The sequence below is a fragment of the Rhipicephalus microplus genome, unplaced genomic scaffold (assembly GCF_043290135.1).
Source record: "Rhipicephalus microplus isolate Deutch F79 unplaced genomic scaffold, USDA_Rmic scaffold_15, whole genome shotgun sequence".
NCBI lineage: Eukaryota > Metazoa > Arthropoda > Arachnida > Ixodida > Ixodidae > Rhipicephalus > Rhipicephalus microplus.
Genome location: NW_027464588.1, coordinates 14,726,950 through 14,754,503, shown reverse-complemented (window position 1 = coordinate 14,754,503; position 27,554 = coordinate 14,726,950). Strand labels below are relative to the sequence as shown.

General features: G+C 45.1%; 1 protein-coding gene across 1 annotated transcript in view; it reads right to left on the bottom strand.

Annotated features, from left to right (window-relative positions):
- Nucleotides 1–8,600: 8,600 nt before the first annotated feature.
- Nucleotides 8,601–27,554, bottom strand: part of LOC142784780 (solute carrier family 41 member 1-like) — a 33,362-nt gene continuing 14,408 nt past the window's right edge. Inside the window, exons 5-8 of the mRNA XM_075883280.1 lie at nucleotides 14,509–14,654; nucleotides 12,389–12,524; nucleotides 11,442–11,518; nucleotides 8,601–8,896 (exon numbers count right to left, since the gene is read on the bottom strand). Coding sequence (XP_075739395.1) covers nucleotides 8,601–8,896; nucleotides 11,442–11,518; nucleotides 12,389–12,524; nucleotides 14,509–14,654 — 655 coding nt within the window. The remainder of the gene's footprint in view (nucleotides 8,897–11,441; nucleotides 11,519–12,388; nucleotides 12,525–14,508; nucleotides 14,655–27,554) is intronic.

The following is a 27,554-nucleotide window of genomic DNA, read 5'->3' as shown; positions in this document are numbered from 1 at the left end:
CCTATGTAGTAGAGCAACGCATAGGCCATGGTGAGAAACCCCGTGCCAAGGAAGTCGCCGCAGCCCGTCAGGCAGGGGATGGCCGCGTTGTCCGGGTCCACGCCCCAGTTCCAGAGGTTGTACACGATGAGGCGCGCCAGGTACAGTAATACCAGCACCTTCGTAATTCGAGTAAGTGTTGGTTGCTCCGGCATAATATTACTAGTTGCAGTCGCACATGTCAAAGCCCCGACATAATTATTAGGTAATGACGTAGCAGAGAGCTTCAGAAATTCCGACACCGCCAAGGTGGACTAGTCGCTAGAGCACTCGGCTGCTGACTCGCAGGTCATATGATTGAATCCCGATTCCGGTGCCTGCATTTTCGATGGAGGCGAAAGTTCTGTAGGCCTGTGTGGTCAGGTTTGGGTGCACGCTAAAGAACCTCAGGTGGTTTAAATTTCCGGAGCCATCTACTACGGCGCCTTTCATATAAATATGGTGGTTTGGGGCAATCAATCCCACATATTATCATCATGTGATCAAATCCCAGCCCAACCGGCCGTAATGCGACGGACGCCCATGTGCTTAACGCCCATGTTCGAGGCCCATGTGCTTTGATTTAGGAGAACGTTCAAGAACCCCAGGTGGTAGAAACTTTCGGAGTCCTGCTCTATGGTCTCTCGCATATTCATACAGTGTTTTTTGGGATGTTAAGCCCAAACAAATATATTGTGGCTAATTTCAGTAACGAGTACCGGCACCTGTTTTGTCACACCACCAACACTTTCGCCTACCCTGTCGCAGACATGGCTGAATGTTTCACACCTACATCAGTCGACGACGAGCTTCGACCGACATCAAGTGACGTGACTTCATTACTTGCCAGAGTTGATGTCAATTTAACCCTCTCGGAACAGCAACAGACTGAATTACTCAACTGCTATATAAAGTTATAGAGTGATTAGCATCCAACTCGAAGGTTCGTCAAACACTGATCCCCAAACACCGAAAAATGCGCATACCAACGCCTCAACCATAAAACAACACCCTTACTGCGTTTTGGCCAAGCAACGTGAAGTGAGTAATGCTCACGTTGAAGAGATGCTGCTAGAGGACGTTATCCAACCATCCAAGAGTGCTAGAGTCATCTCCGGTTGTTCTCGTAAAGAAGAAAGATGGATCACTGCGCTTCTTCATAGACTACAAAAAACTACAGCGTGACTGAAAAAAAGTCTATCCGCTGCCCCGCCTCGATGATTCCCTTACTGCGGTAGACTAAGTATTTTTCATCGATATACTTGAGAAGTGGCTACTGGCAGATCGAAGTCAATGAACGACAACATTAAAAAACCGCCTTCGCTACATCGGATGGCCTATATGAATTCAAAGTGCTTCCTTTCGGCTCCTGTTCTGTATCTGCGACATTCCAAAAATATATGAACACTGTTCTTGCCGGTCTAACATGGCACACGTGCCTACTTTATCTGAATTAAGGTTTCGTGTTTTCTGCGACCTTTCAGGAGCACATGAAGCGTCTGCAGGCAGTGCTGGAAGCGCTTCACTCTGATAACCTGCAGTTGAAGCCAGAAAAATGCCACTTCCGTAATAATAAATTGACGTTTCTTGGTCATGTTGTGAGTGTGGACGGTGTTTGACCAGACCCTGACGAAAGCTCCACCGTGACCTCGTTTCCTGTTCCACGTGATAAGAAGGCAGCAAGTCAGTTTCTTGGGGTCTGTGCGTATTATCGCCGCTTTATAGCCAATTTTTCTAGGATTTCTGAACCACTCATTCGACTCCTTCGTGAAGACGTGTACTTTGTCTGGGAAGAAGAACAGGACGCAGCTTTCTCTGAACTACGGGAGCATTTGCAGACACCACCAATTTTCGCTCACTTCGACTAAGATGCTGATACTGAGATTCATATTGACTCCAGTAACATGAGTCTTGGTGTTGACGTCGTCCAACTACAAGAGGGCACGAAACAAGTGATCACACTCTTTCCCGCGCCGACGTAAACTACTCCACGTCAGAAAAAGGGTGCCTTGTTGTTGTATAAGCCACGATGAAATTTAGGCCTTACCATTAGGGACGCCTCTTCAAGGTAGTGAACGACCATCATTCGTTGTGCTCGTTAACCAACCTACGGGACCCATGCGGGCGACTGGCACGATGGCATCTTCGTCTGCAGAATTTCGATTTCACGATCACTTTCAAATGGGGCCGCAAGCAAGAAGGTTCCGATTCGTTGTCCCATGCACCTATAGAAGTTTGTGGCCCACGACAACAAAGACGACGGTGGTAACTACACTACCCTTACTACAACCGACCTGATTACACGACAGCGCGCGGGCGACGAAATACGCGCAGTTATCTAAAACTTGAAAGACGTAACTGTTCTATACCTCACTGTACTTCTCGAAGTCTGTCGTCATTCTGCCTGCCAGATGGGGCCTTGTATAAGAAAAACTCCAACGGCGATGAGAGACCTTATCTTCTAGTCGTGCCAACTGACATGTGTGACGACATCTTTCTCGCCTGCCACGATGAGCCCAAATCTGGTCACTTAGGTTCCTCTCGAACTTTCGCTCGACAAGCGTACTACTGGCCTAAGCTTTACGCATCCGTTAAGCGATACGAGAAAATCTGCCGGATTGGTCAACGCCGCATATTCCTGCCAATGAAGCCCGTGGGGCTTCTTCAACCAATCGAACCACCTAGGGTGCCATTTGATCAAATAAGAATAGATTTACGCGGGCCATTTCCGCTGACATCTGCCGGCAACAAGTGTATCATAGCAGCCACAGACTGTTTGACGAAGTACGCTGAAACAAAGGCACTACAGCGCGCTACAGCAGAAGCGTAGTAAAAAGGGGCGTTGGGGCTTCATAGCCTTGGCTGTGCTGACACAGAAAGTTGTCGCAGAGTATAGTGAACACTCTTTTGACCCGTTTACCTGCGATAGAGGGGACACCAGAAAGCTAGCTGCTGCGCCCGCCAGAAGATTCGCCTCAGTGGTTTGGCTTAACCCGGGCGTTGTTTGGCGTTGCGAGGGTTAGCAGAGCCAATCACGTTCGTGAATAGCGACGTCGCGCCTGCAACACCTACAATACGCGGGCCAGGGAAGCTGAATTCAAGCGTCGGAAGTGGAAGATCAACGACAACAGTGCGAGAATAGAGAAGGTATGCTGGTAACACCGAAGAGACGTAAGCCAAGGAAGCGAAGTGCAAGCGTCTTCAACACGTCGGCAACACCGGCGAGACGAGAGTCAAGAAAGCCAAGTGGAAGCACCGACAGCGGAGGCCAACGCTGAGGAATCCTTGACGTCGTCGTCATTTGGCAACGTCTCGAAAGCGTCACGCGCCCTCCACTGAAGCACCTACCCGCAACAGCAGGGTTACGCCGGGCGAACAGGAGGTGACGTGTAAAAACGATCAGGACCTTCTCAAAGACACTACTGGTCTGAGTGCATTGCCGTGCGCATCGGTGACGTCTCAATCCTCGGGCTCTACGTCACTCCCAACCTGCCGAAGGAGGTTGGGATTGACGTAGAATCCTCCAGCGCTGTCTGGAGGAGATGCTGACTGATTGAAGCGAAGCGTGTTGATGTGCGCCTCTTATATGCGCGGGAGACTTCAACGTTTTTGTCAGTAGAGGAAGACGAGAATGGCTCGTCGATTACATGCTAGACGTGCACTCGCTGAAGTGCATGTCAGCGGAACGGAAATTACCCACCACGATAAAAAGGAATGCGCATCGATCTGGCCTTTGCCATTTTCGACGCAGAACGTCTGCAGGAACCTCTCAGCGTGCACTTCACCGATCACAAGGCGGCGATCATCACGGTGAAACGCGCGCCTGCTCCGGTTCAGCGCCCGTGTCCACTGTGAAGAAACGACCAGACCGACGCCAGCCATCGCTTGAAACGAATCTTCCAGCGCTCACCGCAGCACCCACGTTAGCGCCTTTCAATCCGTCACGCCACACGTGCGCAGCGCTTATGCTTCGCACCCCTTCAGGATTCTGTTCGGAGAGATGGTTCAAATTTTTTATTATTATAAATTTGAATCCCTCGTGCTTCTTCAACGTCCACCTAGAAATAAATACATTGGCCTATAGCTTTCCCACCTCCATCGGAAATGGGGCCGATGCAGAGGGGATAGGATCCCGAGACCTCCTGCTGACACGCGAGCACCATAATTATTAGACCACCATGGCGTGACTCAGATAGGACAGGTGCTATTACGAAAATTACGAAAAGTGGCTAAACAGTCTCTAAAATGCTTTGTTGGCCGATTGGTGTAGTTAGTTAGGAGCATTAACGTCAACCTATAATTTATACTTGTATTTAGGAATTTCCCACTATGTTCTTCACAGCATTTCCTGTCGACCTTTTCATTACAATGAGCTTCCAGAGTAACCGTGGCTCTCGCGGCAGTTTAGGTACCGCTACTTCAACAAAAACGACTTGATTCCGTAATACATTGCCGAGAGTGGCGTTTGTTCAAAAATGGCCCCTTGCTCATGCTTGTGTCCACCTAGCTCTGTACCTTCTTGTTGCCATTTTGACGTTCACAGTGCTTTCAATTCGCACTACTACACCCAAATTCTGAGCTCCTACTTTAAATACCTTCCTGAAGGGGCTTTGAAGGCTGAAGAACGAACATAATAAGGATAGCCTCGGGTAAATTTCGAACGGCTAGAAAACAACGCGCTTAGGTGAAGAAATTCTAGGTTACCTTATAGAGTATATGATCCGGATACTTTGAATTTGAAAAGGGTGAATGTGACTAGCGAGTATTTTTTTGTTCGTCTCGCCTTTCTTTTTACTCCGTTTGTGAAGTGTTGCATGCAATATGTCTGTTGAAGCGTCTATCTAGGAGGCATCCGCGTCGCCTTTCGCACTCATAAGATTTCGGAACACGGAACCTCTCAAAGGACAACAACAAAAATAGTGATATAATAATAAATAATAATATTATTAAATATAACAAATTAGGTAATAACAATAACATTATTAGTAATGAACTGACTGGTGATAAACTGACGGGTAAAGTGAATTCCCAGATCCTTCATCCCTCGTGTGTACGCCTCAGGCTAGGCTTAAAGCGCCATGATGACTAGTGGGCAGTTACAGCACTTCACCGTGACTTCTTATTCAAAAACAAAAAGCACCAAGCCAGCGCGGGCCATGCAGCACTGTCACCGCGAATGCAGGAAGAGCGGCATTTCTGAAGACTTTTTTTATTTATGCATTATGTAACTGCTATGAGCACACTTGCAGTTTAGCGATTATGCCATAAATAACAATTCTTTGTGGTAGAAAGGCATCCACTGTGCTATTGTTCGTCATAACGCAATTGGCATTGTGTGATGCCCGGTTGTTCCTTTGCTGTTCTGGAACACTTTATTACTTATATTAACGCGATTTCTTTCTCAACATGAAAGTTGCCTAGTGTTAATCTGAAATGAAGTTTTACGCACGAGGTCTCAAGCACCGGTGTAGCTTAGTGGTAAAATACGGGGCTTGCAGACAGGGGGTCTGGTTTTGAATCCCAGTCGGGCCTCAGAGTTTTTGGTTACTTCGCTTGTGTCTTTTTTTTCACAGTGCGCGATTGCGAATACGAACACCGGCGACGGACAATTACGGCACGAAGGCTTTTGTGCTCTCATAATATCTTTCTCTGTAATACATCACTAATCACGTCATACACACCAATATCTTTACTGTGTACCTGCTCAAAATTGCTAGAACATATTATTTTTACGCGCTTGTCAAACTTTCTGCAACAAAATAAATTGATTGATTGCCGGCAACATAATTTCCGTAAGGGAATGTCGACGGTTACCCAACTCCTTCAGACAATACACGAGTTTACCTCAGTCTTAGATAAACAGAGTCAAATCGATATAATTTTTTTGGACTTCCAGAAGGCATTTGATCGCGTCTCGCACCATAAGCTTTTGTTAAAATTAAAACCCATATTACAAAATAACTCACTTCTCTCATGGATAGAGTGATACTTATCGTATAGGAGTCAATGCGTATCAGTTGGCGGCTCGTGTTCACGCCCGGCGCCCGTGCAATCAGGCATTCCCCAAGGGTCGGTTCTCGGGCCAATATTCTTTATAGTTTATATAAATGATATCGTAAACAATATACTTGTCAAAATCAAACTGTTCGCGGACGATTGCATCCTTTATCAGGAAGTAAACACACCTGTCGACCAGGCATTATTATGTAGTGCCCTGGACAAACTGCATAATTGGTGTGAAAAATGGCAGATGAGCTTCAATACTACAAAAACCATCTCAATGACAATTTCAAGAAAGAAGGCACATATTACTTTCCAGTATTCAATAAATGGTCGCTGTCTTAGTGCTGTAAATCGTTATAAATACTTAGGTTTAATAATCACTTCAAACTTCCGGTGGAATGAACATATCACTTTTCTAGAAATGAAAGCCATGCAAAAGCTTGGATATCTTAGAAGATTGTTACGACAGTCAACGCAAGAAATAAAACTATTAGCATATAAAACTTACATTTGTCCCCTTTTGGAATATGCGTTGCGTGGTCTGGGACCCATACACAAAAAAATATTGATAAGCTAGAAAACCTACAAAGAAAATCTGCTCGATTTATCTTTTGCTCATACAATCGCCTTACGTCAGTCACTGCTTTGCTTCAGACAGCGAACTTGGAAGCATTACATTTGCGGCGATATCGCGAAAGACTGAATTATATGTATCTGCTCTACCACGATAAGCTTGGCATTGATTCAAGTGCGTATATAGAAAAAGTTGTGCGACGACCCACGCGGGCGGATCACTCAAAAAAATTACAGGAATTTTCTTGCAGAACGAACTTGTACATGGGCTCTTTTTTCCCACGAACTGTACGCGAGTGGAATCGCCTCTCTGGTGGGATTGTGGAGGCGGCGACAGTGGCGTCATTCTTATCGGAGCTAAAAAACTTATAGCATGTCTTCCTGCCATATTTGTACTCTTTGTTTTGTGACGTTGCGTTGTTAGTACACAAGTTATGTTAGTACGCACTTATATAGGTATTATGCTATGCTCAATTGCATGTCATGCACTGTATAATTTTCTTTTTACCACGTTAAAACCTGTGTGTCCGCATCATTCTCTGTGTGTAATATATCGTGAAAATGTTCAGCGTGCTATATCTATATATGTTACCCACTCCTGCTTATGGCTTCACTTTAAAGCCAGCAGAAATTCTGTAAATAAATAAAATAGATAAGTAAACATTAGTAACTGTCTGAAAACATGAAACTTACTACCAAAGTTTGTATATAGCTGCAGTGGCCATTACCCCGGGAAATACTGAACTGAAAATTACGAACACAAAGATACCAATATAGTCATGCAAAAAAAAGCCATCAAGCTGCGCATGGGCAGTAGTTATATGAAACTCAATCAGCTAACAAGGGAATTCGGACACAGCCATTCACCTTTTGGCGCCCTAGAGTGCGTTTGCGAGTTTTTTAAATAGATGGTTCCAACGACTCATGGAAGGTCAAAGTGAGTCAAAGCCGGTACATTATATAGGTGGCAGCCATTACATTATATATTGGCAGCCTGGTACATTATATAGGTGAATAAAAATAAAAAAAGTAACACGGGAAACATTGGGTTCATTCGCACGTGTGCTTTGATGAACAAAGCGTAGGGGCAATAGGCGTTAGTCCAGCGTTCTTTAGGTCCAACAGACGAGTTAGAATGAGTTAAACAAAAACAGAAACATACAAAAGATATTCTAGCTAGACAAGATAATTGCTTCCTACTGAACGTGCGATTCAAATTGCGAGAGTTAATCTTTCGTCACCTTTTTACAGGGCTATTTGTTCCGATCCACTACAGTTAATTCTAGGAAAGAAAAAATTTCGTACGTTTCGCGAATGGTGTTACAGCTAGTGAGTTCCTTTGTCTGGTATCGTTACCTGACAAATATAGAAGGTGTGACGGGTCAATCTTGTATTGACCTTTCATTAGTCAAAGGAAGAATTTTAAATGGCATACACGGGAAGAAAGAATTATGTAATTGAGCCAGCTTTGGCAAGCCGACCTGTTTTGAAGCCACCAGTGTCGGCCCAACATGTGACATTTCACTTCAAGATCAAGTACGCAACGATCCTTGCCGATACAGCGGCGGGCTGTGGAGTATGGCACGTAGCAGATTTCATTTTAAATCCTGTTGTTCGGTGCAGACCAGCTAGCTCACGTAAGAGGTTCAGGAACTAAACGCCACAGAGGCCACAAAACCCTGCGCACGCTCTGACATTTTGATCATGTGTTGGACCGACACGGTGGGCTTCACTCGTGTGATGATGCACCCTTCCTTTTTCTTTCTTCCTCCAGGCCCTGCCGAGACCGCAGCTGCAGCCATCAAATAAGGCGTCCAATGCTGAACGATTTGAAATAAAGCGGCTGTTGTCGTCCTGTCTACTTTATTGGGTGTATTTGTGCGTCGACACCTGGGAGTGTTTGTCTGCGCTGCTCGTAGCCCTGATGGTCGCGTGCGGAATACTCATGTTTTTCCTCCTGTGTCTAAACGAAAAGTGAATTCTTCGCGTTTCGTAATTACGCAACATCATCGGTGGGGACCCACCTGCCCTAGCGATGCACCACAATAGGCTGCGAAGAAGGTGATGGTCATGGAGACCTTGCCGAAGCGCAGAATCTTAGAGAGCACGGCGAACAGCGTCTGGCCGGGCACCACGACGCCGACGAGCACGTAGGCCACGTTGGCCATCTCCCCGCCCTGGTAGTACATCTGTAGGGGCCCCACGCAGACGTGTTCCCCGAACGGTATGTCTCCCAGTGGCGTCACCCGGTTCAGGTAGCTGGACAAGCTGCAGCTAAAGACAGCCGCCAGGTTGCCGCCCAGCGCTGCAATCGGTAACCATCAGACACGCGGAGCAGAGTATTTCACGGTTGATTCGATCGTGATTCGAAACGAACTTCTTACCCGTAAATGTTTTATGCTGGGGTACACCACCGCTCCACTCACGCCTTTTCATCGAGGGTAATAGGTTGTGAAATATACCCGCACAGATGACCAAGAAAAACCCAAAGAAAAGAACAAATTGTTCAGTCACCACTAGTCACACCTATGACACCTATATATAGCTCTGCAGCATGCGGAGTGAAGCGACTCTAACACGAACGCACATTAATTAGCGCACTAATGATGAGCTATTTATGCACGTTATTTTCTGTCGACGGTGATCATAAGTTGGTGGCACTTCAGCGTGTTCACATTTATTAACTGGCGAGATAGTGAGAAGTGTGCGCTTTAGATATAACTTTAGAAGTCATCGCTCTTCCTCTGAATGTGTTCTCACGGTCAGCACGAGTGAGCACGCCTCTGCAAGACGGTAATTGCCGCTCATGCAGGCCTGCCCTTGATGCGGGTGGTTTCAACGTTTCACAGCTAGTTTGTGTGTAAGTTACGGAGAGCACAAATGCCGATTCACTCACAGCAGTGGCTGCCTTTACAAAAGGAGTGCACTGCTGAAAAATTAAGAAGCAACAATTGTGTGAGCTGCTGATTCTTACTGGTCCTGTGTATACTTGAGCGTTCATTTCGTACGCGTTCCTTTGTGTCTGAGCAGCCCGCTATTAGTGAGAAGCTAGTACACAGTTCTTAGTTGGCGCTCGTCCTGTTGTATGTCCGTTTTGTGCGCCTGTTCTGCTTGAGCAGCGCGCGGCAAGTTTCGAGCTACATGCCGTTCTTCAAGTTACCTTGAATAAGCTGCTGCCGCCTTCATTCCTTCGCCGTTGTGGAAATGCGCAGTAATTGTTCAGATACCTCTGTCAAGATACGTTTACCTTTCGGGTAGAAGCCTATTCTATGAAGGAAGGAATAGCCAATACCTCTTTCTTTGATTTTATAGCCAGTGCAATTGCATACTCCTCAACGGAAGCCATCGGTCCACCTTAGTTCGGGGAGTGGTAGTGATGTGTCGCCACACGTGGAGCTGCTTGCGTCACACGCTCGTTCAAGCACTTTCTGTTGTAGATATATTGAACACATTTATGTCTGAAATATTATACCTATGTCCGATTTTTTTTTATTTCGTGCCCCTTAGTTTGTGGCTCAAAGCCTTGCCGATGCCACCTCACGGTGCTCTTAAAGTCAGTGCATGAAGTAGTGTCGTAATGATGCTTCCCCATTGTTTGCTTACATAGCGCCATGAACGCCGACATGCTATCTCAGAACAACGTAGCATTTACAGAGGCAGCGTGAGCGCCAACATTCTGAACACCAGGAATGTAAGACACCGCTCACGGATCTGTACACAACCGAACAAAACGATACTTCGTACGATTTGCGTCGTGAGGCACTACATGATAGGCTATTTCCCTGCATAACCGCATAGCATGCTTCCTTTGTGGTGAAGCAAACTTTGCTCTTGCAACAGTACAACTTATTTAAAATTCGACACTGTTCTTAAGAAGTGCAGTGAGTGCAGCTTGTTCTGTCCAGAGCAGCAAAAAACAAAAACCCGAGGAACAGCACCTGGACAGGGTAAAGCACAATTGCAACACTTCTCGATAATAGTGCCGGATTCTCTATTTGTCTACACATACAGAAAGCAAAACACTGCAGCCAACTTACCAGTAGCTTCACTGCAGAGACACTGTGTTTTAAAAGACGATGATGCAAAAGCCCCACTTAGTGTTGTCACTGTGTTTCAGTGCTAGTTTCATAAGCGCCTGCGGAAGGCACTCTGTGGAGGGCCGGCCGCGTGCATGGTGCACGTGTTCAAGGTGCCATGGGAACGGACGACTTAGTACATGTGTCCAAGTACTAACAAACCGTATGTGGGCTGTCACTCAGCATGGTCTACAGAGTATACAGCAATCTGCATTTTTAGCCATCTCCAGCATCAACCCTAGATTTAGCCCACAGGTACGTCGATGGGGAGCACCCTTCTAGCACCCATTTGAAAGGGTGTTATGACATCACAGCACCTTTATTTAAAGGGTGCACTCGTTACACCCTTTAAAGTTTTTGCTCTGCACCCTTTCCTTAAGGGTGCTGAGCTCTGCACGCTTCCTCAGCACCCTTTTTTGAACACCCCATAGGGAGTAAAGGGTGCTCGTCTGGCGACAAGCTCATTTACACCCTTAAGGGTGAGATTTGGTTAAGTGTGCACAGGCCAAAGCTAGGCGATGGGCAAGAGCTGGAGATGGCAACGAACGGCAAGATCTGGCACATCTGGCTGGCATTTCGCAAAAATAGGAAAGGCAATACATAAGCGCTATTTATTTGTTTATTTATTTACTTCACTCTATAGTTATCACTGATAGAGACTTTCAATTGAAGCCCTGAACCTATGATGCAGCCGTGTATACAGCTGAAAAAGTAGCTGTTTAAAGCCATCGCGTAGAATGGGGTGGATTCCAGTGTTGAAATAGCCTGACTCAGCATTTACTGAAGAAAGGTGCAGGGCGATTGGCGGATAAGCGAAGACTGCGTAATCCAGGATGTACCCACCGAAGCTGCAAAAACGCATGCACAATTAAAGTTGCTAGCAACTTGAATTTAGGAGCTTCCGTACGAAGAGCTTCACAAATTGTCGGGTAATGAAACCTGAAGCCTCTTCCAATATTTCACATTGCCATTACCGAATTCTATTCAATTATCCTTAATTACGAGACGGTATTAATTACGAGACGGTATTATTGGTGACATGGGAAATGTTGAATGTCTGAAATTAGGAGTGCTTTTAGTTTTATTTACTTTCGTTTGTTGTGGTTTTGTTGTTGCCCCGCTTTGTTTGGTTATTTGAGGGTTTATTTTTTAATAACAATTCTTTTTATTGAATTTCACATAATTGCAGGTAGAAGACACATCATATTGCTACATACAAAACATAAAAAGAAATAGAGAACAAAACAAAACAGAATGATCCCATAAATTGCATTCGCACAGAATAACTTAGAGACTGCTGCAAATGCTTGAATGATATGTTGTATTCAGCACCCCAAAGCCACCATATGATTATTAGACGCACTGCAAGGAAGGACTCAAAAAATATCGACCACCTGGGGTTCTTTTACGTGCATAGAAATATCAGCACGTGGGCCTTCAGGATTTTCGCCCCCACCGACAATGCAGCCACCGCAGCCGGCAATCGAACTCACCACCTGCCAGTCAGCAGACGATTTCCTCAGCAACTAGAACCCCACAGTAGGGCCTGCTGCCAATGCTGTACAATGGCGTTAGTAGAGAGAACAGCAGCAGTGACAGAAAGGAAAGCCGATTTAGACGTAAATTATGGGGAGAAATTTCACCTGAATTAACGCAAAAGCTTCGAGTGTAACACTCGCTTTCCTAAGGAGCAATGGGTGCGTTCTCTGCACACTTACCTTGAGACGGTGAGTGCGATAATAATTGGCAGCCACCCGACGCGCAGCACTTCCCGGCAGACGTTATTGCGTCGGGCCAGAACTATCCACATTGGCAGCAGGAGCAGGCACGACACGATCACCAGCGGCGCCAGATCTGCATAAGGTCATCAAGCGCATATTGTATGCAGAAGCGTGGGAAGTGGGGCAGTCAGTGCTGCCTTGTGGTGCAACCACGCATGAAAAGACGGGAGCGCATAAAGAAAAGAGAGATGAAAGTGAGCTATATTATACGTAGATGAATCAGCAATATTGCTACAGCAAGACTTTTGAAGTTATGCACAACTGATGCACACAGCTTTTAGTGAATAACTGCTGGCCTTTGTTCGCAACACTTTCTTGTCCGTTTACTCAGGCACATTTAATTATATACTATCAATGTCAAGTTGCCCAATCCACCCACAGCTCGTGTTCTGAACGCACGCAAAACTTAGCTTAGAGCGGTCGCACTTGTGCCTGAAGCCTACGCGTATAATACCACAACTTGCACCATCAGAACCAATGGTGTCAGTATAGTAACCATTGTGATCAATCGATATCAACTATTCTTATAGCAAGTGGGTCCGAAAGTTAACCGAACACCTGGAGCACGGCGGCAAGCACGTAAGCGTGTGCGCAGTGAACAAGCGTAGTGTAAATTGCACAATAACGCATATCAACAGGCTTTACTTTACTTTTACAAGACCTGGTCGTTACAATGCTGATAACAGTTGGCAGATCCCACGTACAGCGGGAATCGATGAAATGCGAAGCATGAATGAGAAAGGTTCATATGTCACTTTGAAATCAGCACAACGTGACGAGTTGAAGGCAAATGATGCCTTCTATGACTTCCGTGTCATGACTATCATGTTTGGATGTGACGTTTACCTTCGTCATCTATTGACGTCACAGGATACCAAAGTTAGTATATGTGGCGCTAGCGAAACGGTGGCGAGCGCGCTATGAGCGTGATATGTTGTCATGCTCTTACATGACACGCGGGTCAGGATTATTATGTTTAAACCAGTCATATATTTAGTCATTCATTGACGTCACGTAACACCAAATTTGGTATATGTAGAGCTATCAAAACGACTGCGAGCGCATCATGAAGGGCCCAATATACTCCAATAGAGCATTGACGCGAACCCGATGAACAGCGACGCTACGTTAGAAAAACACGAGCGCTCTATAGTCTGACGCCGGGCGCGACCGGTGCGATCAGCGTCCGTCAGTGCGGCCCGACGGCAACCGGTGTAAACTGCGACATGCTGAGTTTCGCGCCAATGCGTTACCCAAACAACACTGCCTCTCTCTCTTTTCGTGATGGAGGGATGCCGAAAACGCTGAAACGCACATGCGTCAAAGCGATGCAACACGGCGCGTGCCTGCGAGTATATGGCAGCACCAGTGCCTGGCGTGGCAACGCCGGCGTGACGCGACAAAATGAACGCCAGCGAGCACGCGCACCGCTTCACGTCGACATGCATTAGCGCCTTAACTCTGACATGTAGTCATGTTTTTACATGACACGCTTCTCATGATTATCATGTTTGCACCAGTCACATACCTTCGTCATCCATTCACGTACCGTAATAGCAAATTTGGTGTATGGAACGCTTGCGAAAAGGCCGCGAGGGCATCATGAGCGTGGCTTATAGTTCTGTTGTTACATGACAGACATATCATGATTTTCATGTTAGGGTCTATCTCTTGTATTTGCCATGCAATCATGTCATGCCATACCAGTTCTGCAAGAAGCCATGTGATTGAAACCACCGCAAGAGCTGCAGGACCATGAAATGTAAATCATGATATTCATAACACACGTGATATGATTTTCATGTTATGACTAGTCAGATATGTTCTTCATATAGTCATGTTTTGCCATACCAAGTTTGGAATCGATACTCGAAACGGCCCGTAGAGCTAAATGTCGTAGGTGGCTAGATAGATAGATAGATAGATAGATAGATAGATAGATAGATAGATAGATAGATAGATAGATAGATAGATAGATAGATAGATAGATACGCCCAAAGTCATCGAATTTCGCTAAGAAATGCTTCGCATTTAAATTGGTCGTGGCAAAGACGCACATGGATGGTACAGCATTAAAGACGAGTAGCCGGAGAGCAAGAAAAGCGTGGTCAGGTCGCCGAACGAAGCCGCGATGGCCGGCGCGATGTTGTCCGGGTTTTTCTCGCACTTGGTGGACAGCACCACGACCGTGGACATCACGAAGCTTGCGTGAACAATAAATACAGGAATTGAAAAAGCGCTCTTCCAGAGTACAAAACGTCAGCTTTCTATATTTCATAGGGCAGCATGTAGATAAATGTTCGTAATTGTTCAATTTGCAAACAATGTGGATAAAAAGAGCCTCTGTTGACATTTCCTTGTTTAGGTTAACTACTGCGCTCAGATGAGTGTACTGAAAAGCAGTGAAGGGGATCTTTATGTCGCGGCTTTGACTTCGCCTTACAGCCTTGCGAAGCGATATCTCTAAAAAAATTTTCCTTCAGGTCGTCAACGTTTTTTTTCATTTGTTCAGTGATATGAAGCTGAGCTCACACTTTCCAATGCACGTGTTAAGTTTATTAGTTAGGTTATACTCCTAAAATTTCATGAAAAGGCGCTATTTGCTCGCTGTCTTCACAATTGGTTTTTCTGTAGCGGCAGGCATCTTAAGAGGGTGTAAGATATCATTTAAAACAGTAATTAGGCAATAAAATTATTTGCTTTTTAACTACTGTAGTTAGACAGTTAGGTCAAAAGGCAGAATTTAAGCCCCTTATGCAAAAACCCGATGTCTGCATTGAGAGTTTACAAAAACGATTTGTAATATAACTGCAAATGAATAAAGTTATCCCCAATTCTGCGGTGAAACCAAAACCTAAACGCAAAAGAGCGAAACCAAAATGAGGGGGCGGTATATAAACCATCTACCGAATCCTTTGTGTGGGTGTGTAACCTGCATAGTTATTACAAGAGACCCTTTTTCCAAAATCTACAAGCAGCAATGTGTTCTTCACATCAAGGACTTCAAATTATCCATTTCACTTAACTACTTGACCCCGCTAATTGAAAAGGTGATTAATGCAAGTTTCCTAAGTACTATTTCAAATTATGTAGTGAACCTTCTAAAATGCCTTTGGCTACAGAGAAGACTATGTAGACATTGAGCAAATAGCGCATTTTGCTGATCTCTAAGCAATATTAGACACATTTTTCAAACGCCCTGCATAAATACGTGAAGTAATGCGATATGAATGGAATCCACTAATTATGTGCACATGGATATTTTAAAATAGTCACGCACAAACGACAGAACATGGATGATTGACACTTTACCCTATCCGCTTGAGGAAGCGTGACCGTTCGTACAGCGCGAAAGCTCCCGATATATTAAGCCAGCCAACTCATATGCCTCTGTATAAAATGTTCAAGATATCAACCTAGTGTATTAAAAGGCGATTGTCGAAATGAGTTCTAATACAGTTTTCCGTCTTTATAATTCAGCTCCTATCGTGCCTTCTAGTTTTATTGGTTTTAAACCCCTGCGGTATACAATTCTGTGGGCACCTGAATAGAGCACCGCAATATGTATGTGCATTTTCACATGTGTGTCATCACAACAATATTCCTCATTTCTTGATGACTACGAATTCGCTCGCTTTTCAAATTTGTTTATGTTATGTAACACACCGTGCCTATTTCTAGTTTTGTCAACTCAATATTTTGTCGATCAATATAGATCGACAAAACAAGGGGTGGCTCATTCAGACTCATCAAAAAATAGCAGATGCCACGTACAGTGGGAACCGATGACATGCGAAGCACTAACAAGGAAGGTCAATATCTCCCTTTAAAACCAAACTGACGTTACCAGACGGACGTAAATTATGCAGTACCCGACTTCAATCCATCATTGCTATATTTAGACGTGTCATATACCTTCGCTCTCTATTCACACCTCTTGCTACCAAATTTCGTATATGTAGATCTAGCTAAACGGCCCTGAGTGCGCTTTGAGCATGGCATGTATTCATGTTTTACATGACACGCATGTCATGATTATCATGTCTGGGCGTGTCATTTACCTTCGTAGTCTGCTCACGTTGCGTGATACTGAATTTGGTATATGTGAAGTGAGCGAAACGAGTGCGAGTGCAACACGAGCGTGGAGTTTAGCCATGACTTTCATGATATGCATGTCACAGTTTCCAGGTTAGAATCATCGTCATGCAGTTATGGGATACCCTACCAGTTTTTCAATGTGTCATGTGAACGAAACGACCGCAAGAGCAGCAAAAGCATGTAATCTAAATCATGACATTCATGACATAGCTATCAAGGTTTTCATTTTATGATTAGTTACATATGCTCGCCGTAGAGTCATGATATCGCATATCAGTTTTGGTATTGATACCATCATTTAAACGGCTTGGAGAGCTAATAGTCGGAGATTATATAATGGAGATTGTATAATGTATTGATTGATTGATTGATTGATTGATTGATTGATTGATTGATGGATGGATGGATGGATGGATGGATGGATGGATGGATGGATGGGTGGATGGGTGGATGGGTGGGTGGATGGGTGGGTGGATGGATGGATGGATGGATGGATGGATGGATGGATGGATGGATGGAAGGATGGATGGATGGATGGATGGATGGATGGATGGACGGACGGACGGACGGACGGGCGGACGAACGGATGGATGGGTGGATGGATGGATGGATGGATGGATGGATGGATGGGTGGGTGGACGGACGGACGGATGGATGGACGGATGGATGGATGGGTGGGTGGGTGGGTGGGTGGGTGGTTGGGTGGATGGGTGGTTGGATGGGTGGAAGGACGGACGAACGGACGGACGGACGGACGGACGGACGGACGAATACGCTCAATGTCACTGTACTTTGATAAGAAATGCTTCACTATAAAGAAAACTTTCTCATTCAGGGCTCACTAAAACCTGGACTCACAAATTTTTTCTCAACAGGATTACCTTGGACTCAAGCTCATGGCCAGAACAGACTATTGTGAGTCTGAATGAGTTGAATAATGAATGAGTGATTCAACCTCTGCAGGTAAACAGGTGATTAGTAATGACCTCACTTTCCAGCCCAAACAGCACTTAACGAACAAAATACTAGATACTGTAGTTATGATTTAAATATTTTCACACACTATGTTTGATACGGCGTGAATCTCAAGGTGATACAGTTATGAACGGAGAAAACTCGAAGAATAGGTTACATAGTAGGATAGTTATCGCGAGTGAAAACTTGACAACAATGTCTGACACCACTGTTTATGCGATTTCTTTATGTGGTTGAGGCCTCGTGATAAGCGCGCAAGCGACACTACGCTGACGTCAAGCGTGCATGCGGAAATAAAGACGAAAGCGCTGGGTTCATGTGACCTTAGTCTTTTACTTCAGTTCCCAGTTGCTGCTTCTCAAGTGTCTAGATTCGCTAAAGAAAATGTTTCATGTGTGATCTCGCCGGACTAATCTCGACATACTCAACTTTTATATTGATACGCATACTCCACTAGTACACTTATTTCCCAATTTCTGCTCTGTCCACTCATCGATTTCAAGCTGTACTGGATTAGAACTACAGTAGCAGCAATCTTTGACAATAAGAGGTTGTTGCCATGTTTTTCCTTTCAGGTTAGCGTTTACTTTGAAGGTTGTTTTTAAACACAAAAGAGTTTTATGCTGGAGTTCACTAAGATTTCAGTGACGTATTTACGTCACGGAAATGACGTCGAAAAAATATTCACAATCAGAGAACAAAAAAAAAATTTTTTATAGACAATTGAAACCATCACACCTAGGTTTAGAACAACATATTCTGGGCACACTTTCCCCTGTGCCATAGTCACATGTTTTGTACGCTTTTAAAGATGCGTCACTTATATGTACCACTGTCCTTTCATGTTCTTGGTATAGAGCAGCAAGGCAATATGGCCATCGCATCTGCCATTAGATTCTTCAACGCGTCGTTTCTAAGCATTCATACCATTCGGTGTGTTCCGTTGAAATGCGATTTTGTCAACGGTTTAACACACCCCCAGGTGGCGCCCTTACCCTTACCCCATTCCGTTTGGACTGGCCCGGTGAATGGACATGTTTTGGGCGCTCCCAATTGACTGCGGGGATAAGTGGTTTTGCATTTTTCGAGCTTGCTTTTATAACTGTATGCAAGAGTTAAAACCTATGTAACACCTATTGCATTGCACGGCGTTTTCGGGGTCAGTCTCCAGGTATTTACTTGTTTGTGTGTGTGTTTGTGTTTTTCCCCTTGCCACCTCATGGGAGACGTGCAGGTACACCGAACACGCAAATTTGTGTAGTAGAGCTTAGACTTCCTTTTTTCGTAGGGCAAGGTTTGTCGTATGCCGTGTTTTGTAATTATCGATTGGGACAATTCATAAGGACAATTGGTGTCAAAAAGACATGGTTTAAAAGGCTGTAAAATGTTCACGATGTGAGGTGGGTTTGAAAATTGACCCAAGTGCAGACGCGAATGAAGTGGAGGCTGCCGCCAAGTGTAGGCAATGTGAGATCAAGGCAAAAAATGGAGAAAATCATGGTTGTCCGGAGTAAACTGCTGATGAGAATCACCGAGCCGGAGATCGCGTTGGCGACAGAGCAAGAGAAAACGAAGGCTGAGAGAAAGGCTCAAATACACCGAGGAGGCACTAGCGAAGGTGAGCAAAGGAGCAGCTGACAGAGAGAATGGTAGGGCACTGGACACAAGAACGGCGGAGAAAAAAGAGCAAGGAAGTTTGGAAAAAAACCGCTTCTGTCGGTTCAATGGTCACAAAAGCTAGCTTCAGCGAAGTAGTGGTGGGGCTGGAAGGGGACACAGCAGCTGGCGTCACAGGTGCAAGAGACACCCCCCCCCCTCCCGGTGCAGGATGCTCCAGCTGAAAAGTCGCAGCACGTGATAATCGCCGAGCACTAGAATGGAATTCGATGCGCAGAAGCAATCAAAGAAAGAGCAAGAAGTGACAAAAAGGTCGCAGTAGGAACGTTCCCAGGACGCAAGCTGCAAGCAGTCATGAGGCAAGCGAGCGCAAAACTTAAAACTACAGCTTATAGACGAAACCTCGTGATAAATTCGAGTGGTTTAAGTGATGTCTTAAATGTAGATACGGCAGGACTAGCGACCACACTGGCAAAAGGAGTCGATGTTGTGTGCACCACTTCTCCTCAGGTACAGGTAGTGATATGCACGATACCGGAGGTACCGGTGCGTGACGGCAACCTGCAAAAAGTGGTTGTCAACGCAAACCAAGAGATATGACGAATTAGTCGAAAGAAAGGCTTTGAGGTTGTGGAAATAACCTGAGAGGTGCATAGATGGGGTTCTTTTCAACGAGACAGAATTCACTTCGATAGGAGGCTAGGCCAAGAGGTGGCTTAGTGACTTGCAGGACGCGCAGTAGCTTTTTTGGGGGGCATGCAGGCCCTTAGTGGTGCAGGATAGCTAGTATCAAGAAAAACAACCAGGGGAGTTCTTTGACAGGTTGTATAGACACAAACGATTCCAAATAGGCATCAATATTTAAGACACGTAGAGTCTGGGGCAGAAGTCGACGTAGCCACGAGGGCCGAGTCAATTTGCGCTTAGGGTGTATTAACATGCAGGGTGGCAGGAATAGGCTGGAGTGGGACAAGGTAGAAGAACAGCTAAGGAATGAGAGGCCGATGGTATATGGTTTTGAAGAAACACATCTTAGGGGCATGGAACAACCTCCTAACCATCCGACTATACGCGGGAATATCTTAATAGAACAGATGGCCGCTGAAAGGCGGGTGGTATTGGAACATTCATTCATAAAAGCACCGACTGGCAAAGGGTTAAGCAGGCATGCAAGGAACATTTATGGCTAAAAGGAAAAGTGGCAGGGCAAGTGATGCTCCTCGGTTTTGTATACTTGTGGACAGGGGCAAAAGGCAGAGAGGAAGTCAATAAACGGTGCAGTGCAGAGGAAATGACTTTGACGAACTAGGAGAAGAGTTTGAGGTATTTATATGATGAGATATGAATGCGCACATAGAACATATGGATGGATATACTGATCCAACAGGCAGAATGCTAATGGTTGTGTGTGAAAGACATGATTTAATCATTTGCAACAGCACCGAGAATTGCGAAAGGCAGATAAAATGGGAGGTGGGAAGGCTGAAGCCGACGATAGATTACGCATTAAGGTCACAAAGGATGTATGATCGGCTAAGGGTGATGAACATAGACGAATTTGGGTCCAGAAGCTTAGGCAGTGATCACAAGCCTATCAAGCTGAGTTTTGGAAAAAGAAAGAAATCGGAAAGGCGGCATTGCGAGCAACCACACGGTAATATTTATTCAGAAATGCAGATAGAAAAAGCAGCTAAAGAGATTGAGAAAATATTCACCGAGGATATTAAAGCAAAGTGGACGTACACAAATATACCTCGATAGTTTGAGTTAGAGCTTGCTAAGGTACGAGTCAAATCAGCCGGGAAAAGCAGACGCAAGCCCAAGAACTGGCGGGTTGTTGAAGGTAAGGGATCTATAGAAAGACATCAGGAAGCTTCCAGGGAACACAGCTATGCTAACCAGAGGGGTGAAGGGATCCATAGTAAGACATCAGGAAGCTTCCAGGGAACACAGGTATGCTAACCAGAGGGGTGAACCGGAAGATGATGTGAAAATAAAGTGGGATAACTTTTTCAGCTCCAGAAGGAAGCACCCAATTTGATCAGTGAAAAGATAAGATGGGGCCCCAATGAATGGCGGAAGTAAACAGGAAGGTTAGAAAGGCAGCTGCAAACCTTTAGAACCATCTCAATTCTTTGAGTAATAAGACAAGCATAAAACAGAGGTTTATAACTACAGTTAAAGGGGTCAGACTAGAAGGGGATGAGGCAATGGGATTCATAATAACAATGATGACAGCAAAATTTAAACACTAAGACAGCACTGCATGCACCGTACAAGATGAGGATGGACCTATTAGCTAAGTGGCTCCCCTGGGACAACGAGAGTGGTAAAGGGCAGAAAAAAAGAGTTCCTAATAGCACATCAACAGGCCCTGACGGCATTCGACTCATGGATAATAAAGAAACTAGGACCAAACTCTAAGCAAACAATAAGAGAGGCAGCGAGCAAAGCAATAATGGATGGTGCAGCCCCCGATGGGTGGAAGCTAAGCAGGATGAGCATGATCTATAAAGTAAAGGGGGCTAAGTCGATACATACTACTACCGTCTCATAAGAGTGAAAACAGTAGTTTACAGGCTGGTGATGCAGATAGTAAAGAAAAGTTTACAGCCATGGGTGGACAACGACGAGGTGCTAAAGAACAACAAAATGAGTTTTGTAAACGAAGAAGGTTGGAGGACAAACTGTTTTCATTGATGCATTGTAATAAAATAGGAAAAAAGAACATATGCCGCCGTGGCTGACTTTTCTAGATATCAAGAGAGCTTACGATAGTGTGATTCAAGAAGACTTCTGAAGAATACTGGACACACTAGATGTGGAAGATGGAATACCAAATCTCTAAAGGACATTTTTAAAAGTATCAAAGTAGTTATCAAATGGGAAGAACAGGTATCTGAACCTATTCAGATACGACGCGGGCTTGGACCGGGATATCCCTTGTCACCTTTGTTATTTATGCTGTATCTCCAGATAGTAGAAGCCAAGTTAGAGGAGAGTCGACTCGGATTCAGCCTCTTTTTTGCCAAGCAAGAGAAACACATTGAACAGTCATTACCAGCATTGATGTATGCAGATGATATAGTAATAATAACCGACAACAAGGGATATCTGCAGAGATTGATAGACATATCTGATAATGAGGGAGATATGTTAAATTGGAAGTTCTGCATTAAAAATTTTGCAATCATTTTTATTGATAAGAAAGCCAGTGATCATAGGATACAAGAAGTCACGCAAGAAATAGTAGATAATTACGAATACTTGGGCATATGAATAAATAACGGGGCTAGGTACCTAAGAGAGCACGGAAGATACACAATAGCGAAGAACACCAGGAATGGAGCTGTAATGAAAAATTGGGCACTGCTGAACTACAATAGGTATGACGTTGCGAGAGGAATTTAGAAAGGTGTCATGGTCTCGGGTTTGACGATTTCGGCAATGCGGTCTTGTGCATGAAACCAGAAGTTCAAGCAAGATTGGAAAATAAACAAAGCGGCATTGGTAGACTTGCTTTGGAAGCATACGGGAATACCCCAAATCAGCGGGTACACGGAGACATCGGATGGACATCGTTTGAATGCAGGGAAGCTAGCAGCAAAAGTACAATTTGAGGAGCAGTTGAGAAAAATGGGAGAGGAGCGTTGGATTAGGAAAGATTTCAGGTACTTGTACATGACGATGAGAAAGTCGATAATTAATGAAGAAAACGAACTCAAAATTGTCAAGCAGGTATTAGACAACAGCAGAATGCAACGATTAAAAAGAAGGGGAAGGAAACAGAGAAGGGACATGTGAAAGATGGGATTGCTTACGAAATCATCACTGGAGACCAACCGAACTTTCCAGAAGTAAATTGCGAAGGAAAAGATGTACGATATTTCTCGAGGTATTTCTCTGCTCTGCGAGGCTAGAATGGGACACTTGCCGACCAAGACGTACCGAGTATATTTGAAGGCACAGACACGGTATGTATTGCGTGTGGAGAGCAGGAGGAAACGGCTGAACCTTTGATAATGCTTTGTAAAGGACTTCGCCGTATAGCCGAAGATACTGGCGCCGATTATTAGGGTCGAAGCTCCTTATAGCGGCACGCATTCATCCCTCGTATTCTGTAACAAGTATAACATTTTGACCTCCAAGGTGGTGCCGGTGAGAGACTTCTTCTGTGCGTTTTTGAACAATAAAAATAGTGCTCAATGTACATGTCAATGGCTGCTAATGGGGAATGAGAGACAGGAGCATTCGGCTTTTAGTTAACGCGCAGGCTGCGATCAACATTAGCAGCCATTGGCATGTGCATTGAGCACTATCTGACAAGAAAGAGATGCTACGTTATACTGGCTGGGTGTAACCTCCTTAGCTTTAGAAAGGTTTAGCGAGCATTGAGCCGCAGTGCCATGAATACAATGAACTTGTATATACCACGAATGAACTCGAGGTGGTTAAAAATGGGAAGTAGAAACGAAGCGCAAGCCGTAAGAAAGTAAAAGCCGAATTCTCCGCCTCTCATTTCCAATTAGCAGTCATTGGCATGTACATTGAGCACTATCTGACTGAAAAAAATTGCTACGTCATACTCGCTGGGCGCAACGTCCTTGGTTTTCGAAAGGTTTAGCGAGCGTTCGGTCGCAGTGCCATGAATACATTGAACTAGTATATACCATGAACTCGAGGTGGTTAAAGGTGGGAAGTAGACCCGAAGCGCAAGCCGTAAGAAAGTGTGCGTGTGCCACCTCTCGTTTATACCTCGGAATGTCCGCTGGATGGCGGTGCTTCTATATGGGGATATATGATGAAAAGATGCGAGATGATGGTACTTGGAGTGTTGAATAGATGGACGAACAGACACATAGACAGATGCATTGATGGACGCATGAAAGGACGCAGGGGTGGCTGCATGGATGAACGCAGGGATGGACGCACGAACAGACGCACGCACTGACGGGCTGATGGACGCATGGACGGTCACACTGACGGACGCATGGACGGATGGAAGCAAGAACGAATGAACGGAAGAATTCTTCGCCCCACTCTCCATCATTCACTCCGTGGTTATGCTGCCATTTTTTAAAGAGTTGGGGTTTAGCGACAGTGAAGGCAAGATAGTCTCTAAACGGGTAGAAATAACCAGGAGGAGGCTAAGTGATTGGTGGCTACAATCGAGGCGCGAGTGAAACTCAATTCTTAAACACGCAGTGGTAGTACTTAACTTTATGGCTAGGTGGCTTGAGCGACCGCCTAATCTAATGGGTACAGCCGGATACAACCATTTATCCAGCCACTCGTCGGCGTCGTTCACAGCATTTAGCTGTTTCAAAGAGATCCGACACGCCCACCGACTTCATCTGGCTTTAACTCCGCGTTCCCCACGAACGCTCACCCCGCGAACAATCGCCGCATACCGAAAGGAGCAGGCGACGCGCGTTGCGTTTCTCTGTCGCCGGGCCAGGCATTGATCTGTAAGTGGTGTTTATAAGTGACCTTAGCGCGATTTTCTCGTCCAATCAGTCACACATTACCGGCTGTCACATTTTATTCTCTAGTTGTGCTCTTCATCTTAACTACTTGAACTACCACAAGCATCTGTGGCCACAAGGGTTTCTTTATTCCTTAATTATGGGTGCCAGTCGTGGGGTAGAGATGTGTGACTAAGCGACAACGTGGATGCATACAAGTTAACCAATAGACATTGTTCAAGCCCTCTTACCTCAATGTACTATTAACTTTAAACTAGTTCCTTAACGATGCATATTACTTTCGTGTTTTACTGACTCCTATCGCGGAGGGATCAGCGATGTTTTAGGGGCGAAGCTTCTTATTCCGTGGGTCGCGCATCTCTGATGTATGTAATAGTAGTAGGTAGTCACCTCTCCTTTAGTCTTTAGAATGTCCGCTGGATGGTGTTGCTTTTATATCATGAACATATGATGAAAAGACGCGAGATGGCGGTACTTGAAGCGTTCATTTGCTGGATGAACCGACAAACGAATGGAGAGATACAGATTCACAGACGGACACACGGATGCACAGACGGACATACGCATGGACGCTCATATAAGCGGACGGACGCACGGAAGAACGCATGGACAGACGTGCGGACAGGCAGACGGACAGACGCAGAGACGGACACGCGGAAGGAGGCATGAATGGACGGACGTACGCTTGGATGGTTGCAAGGATGGATGCGTGGACGGTCGCACGGACGGGCGGAAGCAATAACAAACGAAAGGATGGCAGCGCGAATGAACTTACGAACGTTTCGCCCCACTCATCATCATTCATTCTGTGGATGTGCTCTGATTTTTTTAAGAACCACGGCAAGACAATTGTTACGCATTGTAGTATGGTGGTACACCTACAAGTAGTTTTCCTATCTCAATTTCACGGCAATAAAGTTTCTTTCATACCAACAACGTGTAGTCTTAGTATAAAGCGCTCAGTTGGCCTATTATACAGACAAAAGCGGAGACATTTCCTGAACATAATAAGAAACTAAAAGCGAAAATTGAAGAAATAACGCAGCAAGCCGAACAGTACGCTAATCAACTCGCGACAGCCAACTGGGAACAATTTTGCGATTCACTAAATGGAACTCTAGGAACAGCAAAGACATGGAATATCCTAAAAGCCATGATTGACCCTCTGAAAACTAAACGAGAAGGACAAAAATCTCTAGAAAGATTATTGCACACATACCCAGGCACAAGAGATGACCTGCTTCAAGACATCTATATTAAGTGTTTCGGCGCCCGAGCCATCACAGCCCCTTACCAGGCTAAATACACTGGGCTCTCAAACTCAGAACTGGATGCACCTTTCACGCATGCCGAGGTCAGAGCGGCAATCGTCAGCATGAAACGCAACACAGCGCCTAAGGCAGACCAAATCACCAATGCCATGATTCGCAACATGAATGACGAAGCCATAACAGCGCTTCTAAACTTCATTAACAAACACTGGGTGAATGGCACTATACCTCAGCAATGGAAGCATGCTGTAATAATTATGATACCCAAACCAGGAAAGAAATTGGCAATAGAAAACCTCAGGCCAATCTCTCTTACCTCGTGCTTAGGCAAAGTGTTTGAGAGATTAATAAATGCCAGACTTCAATGGCACCTTAAACAAAACAACTTGTTGCCAAACACCATGTTTGGTTTCCGCTCGAACCTTTCGACACAGCACATCCTTCTGCTTTTAAAGGAGGAAGTACTAACGAATGTTCCAAAAGCAGCAGAACACATTTTCATGGCCATCGACATGAAAGGCGCTTTTGACAACGTAAGCCATAAGGCCATATTAGATGGGCTAAAAGCGACAAACTGTGGTCAAAGGATGTACAAATATGTACAGAACTTCCTTACTAAAAGAACCGCTGTTATCAGATTAGGAGAAGACGAATCCAATGTCTTCCACCCACCGAGCAAAGGCACACCACAAGGCGCTGTGATCTCGCCTACGCTTTTCAACATAGCCATGATTGGTCTAGCCAAAAAACTGGAAGGTATTCCCGACATCCGACACTCCTTCTATGCGGATGACATCACTGTATGGACAACCAAGGGTAGCTTGGCGGAAAAAGAAGAGCGGCTTCAACTGGCAGCTAAAACCATCGAAGATTACACTAAAGAAAGGGGGCTTCAGTGCTCAGCAGACAAATCGGAACTTATTCGGTTCTCCAAGAGTAAAAAACAAAGGAAAGACCCGAGCCTCCGCCTTGAGGTCAAGCTAGATGGCAATATTATACCAGAGAAAACAACTGTTCGGATCTTAGGGATGTGGTTACAGTCCAATCAGCGATGTCTCCGCACACTGAATATGCTTAAACGAACAGCTCAACAAATTGTTCGTATGATAGTTCGAATAACGAACAATCGTGCTGGACTGAAAGAACAAGACGTGCTTCATTTGGTAAAGAGCTTATTCCTCAGCAGACTAACATACTCGCTACCCTACCACAACATGAATAGAGAGGAGAAAAAAAAGCAGACAAAATAATAAGGATGGCGTATAAAGCGGCTCTGCGACTACCACAAAGCACTTCGACTGCGAAGCTATTAGCACTCGGACTTCACAATACATTTGATGAGTTGGCTGAGGCACAAGTAACCACCCAGATTAACCGCCTGCTACAGACGACAACCGGCAGAAAACTTCTTCAGAGGATCGACCTCGGCGAACAAGTACAGGCACATGGAAGAGCTAAGGAATTGTAGTGCTCAGTCAGAGCCTGGTACAAAATATGCCCCCTACCGAAGAACTTGGACCCAGTTTTACATGCTGGAAGACGTAAGGCAAGAGCCGTTTACATAGATAAACAGACAAAATATCTGAATACGGCGAGATTTACTGACGCCGCACCATGTCAGGCAAATGCAAAGAACATGTAGGCCGTGGTCACAGA